The sequence below is a fragment of the Acanthisitta chloris genome, unplaced genomic scaffold (assembly GCF_000695815.1).
Source record: "Acanthisitta chloris isolate BGI_N310 unplaced genomic scaffold, ASM69581v1 scaffold27104, whole genome shotgun sequence".
Taxonomy (NCBI): Eukaryota; Metazoa; Chordata; class Aves; order Passeriformes; family Acanthisittidae; genus Acanthisitta; species Acanthisitta chloris.
The window spans coordinates 1-6,918 of NW_008671386.1; the positions used below are offsets into that span (position 1 = coordinate 1).

Genomic DNA, 6,918 nt, shown 5'->3' on the forward strand with positions numbered 1-6,918 from the left:
CCTCGCGTCAGAATTTGCTTCGGCTGAGTGGTTTTATAATGAGTCCAGTTTTACTCCCTCTAAGTGTTACTGAAGTAATATAGAGTTATTTAGCTTGGAAAAGACCCTTGAGATCATCAAGTCCAGCCATTAACCTGACTCTACTAATTTCACCACTGAACCACGTCCCTAAGCACGGCCAGTGGTTTGTATGAACACATCAGTTTTACTTTTCTTGAAGTAGTTGTGCCCCCTCTGGCCCTACGCAAAGTGAAGTTTGCAGGGGTTGCTAGGTAACCTAGTTTCGAGAGAGAAGTGCTTTCTAAAGCACACACCCTCTGCCCCGCGGTCACTGCTCCTTCCGGGATTCCACAGTGGTAGTCCTTTTTCTGTCTGCCTCTGTCCTGCTATGTTGGCAAATAGCTGAAGCACTGGGCATTTGTGGCACAGGAGCTCAGGCAACCTTGTCTCACAGCCAGGAGTTGGCACGCTGAGGCCGTTAAGAGACAAGCTGCAAGGTGCAGGAGGCAACAGCCTGACCATCAGTCCCGTATTTGCACAGAGATGCAGCACTAAGGCTTTGTAGCCTGCAGGGGAGATGGTTGGAATGGGGAAGGGCAGAAAAGACCTTGAAGGGTCTGGTGAGCTTTCCCTCCTCAGGGGGTCATGTGCTGCGTTGTATAACAGATAACACTGGAGGCTTCTTGTGTGTCTCGAGTTCTCTGTCTATAATGTCAAGCAGCTTTTTATTGCTTTCATAGCTATGCAGTTTATTTGCTTCCTGAGTATTTGCATGCTGCAGTCGTGGAGGTCCCCTGGGGTTTTACCTTTTATGTTTTTCTTTCTAACAGAAATTCCTGTCTTAAAAAAATAGTCCTATGTTTTTAGACTAGAGAAGAAGACAAAAATCAAGATGGTAAAATGGACCAGTTGCACTTTAAGTTGGAACTTCCACTACAACCTACCGAGGATGTTGTTGGCATTCAGCTGATTCTACTCTTTTCCTACCAGCTTTATGTGAGCATTTCCAGTTTTGTTTAGTATAGACCCAGTGTAATATTCCAGTGGTGGTTATACAAAAGATGAAAAGAAACTTTCTACATTTGAAATTTCTCTCTAAACTATTTGTTTTTCTAACAAATATGTAATTTTCTCTTTTGCTGTGTCATTCCTAGTCTAGCTCTCTTGTATGTCTTCATACACTTTGATAGACATTCTTATATTTTTTGAAGCTCTGTGTTCTCTCAGGCTGTAGTGCAGCATAGAGGACAGAAATGCACAACAGTGGATATTGGTGTGGGTGGCACCAGGAAATAACAGGGTATTGCAGGAGGCAGAAGGATGTGCATTCTTACACACTGCTGGGTCTTGACATATCCAGTTCCTTTTCTGAGATGCAGAGACAGGCCTTAGCAGCAGCCTCATAGCCATAGATTTTGCTTACTTAATAGCTCTCAAAGCATTGGTAATCATCTGCCAGGATCTGTGTCTTTGTAACTGGGAGGTGGACGAAGGTGTTTCAGAAGATGAGACAATGCAGTTCTGCTGCCACTCTGTCTCAGGTGGCAGTGCAGTTAATACCTAAACCCACAAGTAAAACAGCAGTGCACAGAGAACCATGGATACATCTGAAAGGAACAGTAATGCAGAGCTACATTAGATGCAGCCACACAATTTGTTTTACTAGGGAGACTAGGCTTAGTTTATTCAGAGACTTTGCTGATTGCAGATTGACGAGCTTAGCAGGCATAGATGTGTGATGTGGAAAACATTCTTAAACCTATGAGGCCCAGAATAAAGGCCCTGTAGTCCTAAATTTGGGCTGAAGTATTAGGTCAGTGGTTAGTATCACAGAGAGTTACAAAATCACAACATTTTTATTCCACAGTAAATGTGAGCATTTTCCTTCAGATTGAGTGGCTGGTAAGAGCTAAGGAACTTCTTTATTTGGTCCTTATTGCAGAGCAGGAGTCCTTGATTTTGACTGCTGAGTTTTTCAAAATGTGTTTCCAGTGAAGGTGTTTAGTCATCTTACTGCTTTTTACATGCCATGGCAATTAAAATCTCTTTCTTTAGCCACAGACTGTTGGACTTCACTGAATTTCCTGTGGAACTTTTGTTAATAATGTTAGTTAACTAATAACAAAGTTCATTTTTAAAAATAGCATATTTTTTATTTGGTGTTCCCTTGTTTAAACTAATATGATGGTCTGAAACTTGGGAATCAGAAAAAAATCAGATCTATGCAAAAAATTTGTAGATACAAAGAGGTAGAAAAGTGTGTTGTGTTCCCTCCCCCAAATTCTCTTTTCTTGTGTTCACCATTTCAGAGAATGTCGACATTTGTGATGCAGAGCATGGCTTTTCTTCAGTTTTTCTCTCCTGTGCCAGGGTCTCAGCTCTATATGAATGGAGACCTGAAGTTGAACCAGAGGCAGTTACTTAACCATTGTGGACTGGATACCAGATACAATGTGAGGAAACTTTTTTCCCTTCTCCATCAATTTCCCACCCATCTTTATTCTCCTAGGATCATAGGTGACACCCTAATTGTTTATACTTCTGCACAGAGTGAACCGTAGAACTTTGGAACCAGTGTTTTCTTGTTAGGCTAAAAGAGAGGAGAGTTTATTCTGCCAAGATGTACAGTCTGGTGTTTATGTGCATTCCTTCAAGGGCATTGTAGAAAGTAGAAAGTCTTGAAGACTGGACAAATAATGCAAACATCTCCTTGTTGTAACAGGTGTCTGTGGTCAATGGCACAAGTCCTTTTGCAAGTGACTATGATCTAACAAACATCATTGCAGCATACTGGGATAGAAATGGTAAGGCTTAATGTGTAGCTATGAACTACAGAGCAGTAGTACCATACTGGCTGCTGTTTTGTGAGGCATTCGAGTTCTGTGTTAAGCCCCTTAACCTGGATGTTTCCTTTCCCATTTTAGTGACAACAGTCTTTTCTGATCCCAGCCCTGTCTGGATGACTGGAAGAGCAGCAGATACACCATTTGTCATTGATGCCACTATTCGCTATCCGATGGAAGTTATCTTATATCCTTTGGAAACTGTGTGAACTGTGGCACAACTGGATTGCATTATTTGGGCCAAATGAAAACAGTTTGCTTCTAGATGAAACTTTTATTAGCTAAGCAAACGCTGAAGTTCTGAAGTCAACAAAATACCTATTTGCCCATTCCTCCGGATGGTTCTGCTTGCATAACTTCTTTTTGCCTTTCTCTGCTGGGAACCTGTGTTGCTTTTCAGCTTTACTAAACAGAGCTTTAAGGCGCTTTCTTAGCCATTCTCAGTGAGTGTTGTCAGTGAATCTTGCTTTGCTCATGCAGCACTTGCTGTCCCAGTCTGTCATGAGTGCTGCTAGCAAAGCATGATACTCTGTAGTCTGTGACCTAAAGCAAATCATTAGACATCTGTATGCCAGATGAGCTCTCCAAATAGTAACTCCTGCAGTGGATGTAGTAAATCTGTTACATGTGCCAACAGACCTGAACTTTTTTTTTACAACCTAATTCTTCATTCATTTTGTTCTTTGCTCATTTTCTTAGACAAGAACAAGTCAGTGTTTAAAACAACCTGTATGGAGCACACTTCTTACAAGGTTTGCTTGCCTGCCTGAGTATTATCAATAACTGCCTTGTGGTGAGTCAGGCACAAAATAGGTGCTTTACCCAGAATTGATTTAAATGTCTTCTGGGACAGACATTCTCTGCAGCTTTTGTTACCTTCTAGGGTAAAAGACTTACAGGTGTTTGCATGGCTCAGAGGATTTGCATTTGCCACAGAAACTGATGTCTTAACCAGTTTTATGCCTTTCTGACTCCGAGTTCCTTTGTTTAGCTATGCCGTGGTAGCAACAAAAGCTTCTTAATTAAAATGCCTTGACTTTCTTTAAATATCAGCCAGGATTCTGGGAAATCATTAAATTTGCCTGGATCCAGTATGTCAGCATCCTCCTTGTCTTCCTTTGGGTGTTTGGCAGGATTAAGATGTTTGTGTTCCGGAATCAGGTGTTGACTACAATTCCAATAACACCAGTTCCTCCGGTGTCTCCAGTACTATCCTACAAGGAGCACCAGTCCTGAGGAGAGATGCCTGAGAACACTTTGAAGGAACACGATTGACAACTAGATACCTGCTTTTATTCTCTCTACACTTTTTCCTTTGGAAGATCAGAACTTTGTGAGTATATTCCAAGTATGCTCTGTTTGTGCTTCCTTTTTAAAATACATGTTCATTTGTCTAATTCCTCTGGGAACACTGCTTTGGGAATGGAAGTGTTAATGGTTTTGACAGTGCCTTGGTATCTTTTTGCTTCAAAACCCAGTAGAAAGCAATGAGTCTGCTTTTGCATGACCTTAATTTTGCTACACTTCAAAAACTGTAAATAGTGTGCTAAAGTAACAACATGAACTGTTTTTACTGTCTTGTAATTGAATTCACTGCTGATTTAGAGTTCTGTCAAGATCTATGTGTACATGCATTTACATGAACTGTGAAATGAAAATGAGGAATGTGAAAAAATGTATAGGTGAGTTAAGGTCAGAGAAACTTCTGTAACTGCAGCTTCATGTGCTCAGTGATTTAGGTATTAAATTGGGTGATACATAAATTCAAGGCTGATGTGAGAAACCAGGTTGTGGGTGATACAGTCTCCAAGGTTTGCACAGCCATTTGCTATTGGCATTGTTACTGTACAACTAAACCATTAATTGTGAAGCGTGAAACAGAAGCCTGAAAACTGGCCAGAAGACAAAAAATGCTACGAGAGAGGCTTCAGAGTTCCAAAGCAAGTGAACAATTACCTTCAGAACTTAAATAGCTTAGGGCAGATAAAAGTTAGAATCACCTGGTATGCACTGAAGGACTATGTCCTATGGCAGGAGAGAATCTAAACCAATTCTTGATGCTAGAATTCTGCACAAAATTGTCTGTGCTTCTCTTGAAATTTTGAGACAGTCCAGCTATGAAATATGAAAGAACAGTACCTCACCTTTTGGCTATTGTCCTCCTGAATTCAACATTCTGGCAGTTTGGAGACCTACCTGTTCCAGAAAACTCCAATTTGCTCTTTGATCTATCAAAGATAGATATCAACAGCCTAGGTCTGTTCATAACTTTTCAATATCCGAAGGGCCTACAAGGGAGCCAGAGAGGAGCTCTTTGTTAGGAACTGCAGTGATAGGACAAGGGCTATGGGTTCAAATTGAAAGAGGGGAAGTTTAGGTTAGATATTAGAAGAAAGCTTTTTCTTGTGAGGGTGGTGAGACACTGGCACGGGTTGCCCAGGATGGCTGTGGCTGCCCCAACCCTGACAGTGTTCACAGCCAGGTTGGACAAAGCCTTGAGCAACCTGCTCTAGTGAGGTGGTGTCCCTGCCCAGGGCAGGGGGTTGGGATTACAGATGATCTGTAAGGTCCATTCCAACCCCTAAAATTCTGTGATTCTATGATAATTGACTTTGTATCAGCATCTTCAGAGTCCAAGGAACTTTGTACTGCTTTGTAGTGTTTCTAGGCACTATGCAAGATGAATGAAGGGCCCTGTGAGTTTGTTGCCCCAATATCTCAAGCTGATGTATGCTTAGTATGCTGTAGTCCCAGCTTTTCCCTCTTGCAGTGGTGATAGTGCTTGCATGACTGCATAAGTTAATTCAGGGAGTTTATTATGGTTAAGATGATCTTTACCAAATATAATAGTGTTTTTAGACAAGTCAATTTCCTGAATGAACTTGGAATGTGTGTGCACAAGCATCAGGGTGGGCATGAGGGTTTGAATGTTGTGCTCCCACAAAAAAGGAATGTGTAACAGTGGTCCTCCAAGCTGAACAGAAACATGTTTAAGGTAGCAACTGGAGCATGGAAGGGACTAATGCCAAAAGGCAACAGCACTGCAAAACTCCATTAATCCCTGTCTCATTTTCCTCTCCTATTGTAGCTTTTCACATTAGGTTATGACAAGTGATGCTGCTCAGAGCAACAGTCCAGTGAATGCATGTGAAATAAAAACTGCAAAATGGGTCTGGTTCAGGAAATAGTGAGAAAAAATATCCTTATGTTCTCTTTTCCTTTAGAAGGAGAAAGGTGGAAAAATCCTATATAGTCATTTAACAGGAGAACTATATAAGTTAAAAGGAGAATATCAGAAAGAAATATTTGCTTGCAGGTGGCATGTAACTGTTTAGTATGACCTGAGACAGTCTGTCCATTTCTTTTGACTTGTTTCATGACTGGGACTAGTAAGTGAATGCAGGGTAAAAGGAGCAGCAAAGGTGGTTGTGACTACAGCAGGGGAAAAAGCAAAACCTATTTGTGTTACCTCTGCTGTGCTAACTTCCTGGATCACTTTTATACTGACTGTACTTCTTGGTTCATGGTTCTCACTCCTTTCTCAAGCTTGAATAGGCACTCTACTTCTGTAAGTAACAAAGCAATAGAAAAAAGGTGAAATTTAATGGCTGTAGCAATAAACTGAAGTACAGGGGAAAATATACCTGAGAATTCATTGTGACTAGCTTTAAAGAAGGTTTAGGAAGGGTCTTTCTCAGAAGGCTCTTTGCAAGGACTCTTTATCTTGCTGAGCAACACAAAATAAAAAGACAAAAAAGCCTAAAGCCACTGCCAGTCACTACAGTGCTACTAGAGATCTTCTGTGGACACGTCAGTGAGCAATCTAAATGCTCTTTGCCGAGGGAGGACACAGCGGCTTGCTAGGATTAATCAACTTTCTGTTAAGTGGTTCCGTAAGAAGAACTAAGCAGCCGGTTACAAGTCCTGAGCGCAGACCGAAGTGGGAATGTGGCCGTGGCAGAGCCATGCTTCGGGAGTCTTCAAGGGGTGCAGCTCGGGGAAAAGAAACCCCCTCGGTGCCTGACAACAGTGGGGGCAGCGCGTTGTGCCGGGCAGCAGCCTGCGGCTGTCCGCG

General features: G+C 41.8%; 1 protein-coding gene across 1 annotated transcript; it reads left to right on the forward strand.

Moving 5' to 3' along the window:
- Positions 1–867: 867 nt before the first annotated feature.
- Positions 868–4,079, forward strand: TMEM231 (transmembrane protein 231; the record flags this gene model as incomplete). Its single annotated transcript, XM_009074082.1, has 5 exons — positions 868–996; positions 2,310–2,453; positions 2,723–2,804; positions 2,925–3,046; positions 3,897–4,079. Coding segments are annotated over 5 exons (660 nt in total), but the record flags the coding sequence as incomplete, so codon positions are not given.
- Between the last annotated feature and the right edge of the window lie 2,839 nt (positions 4,080–6,918).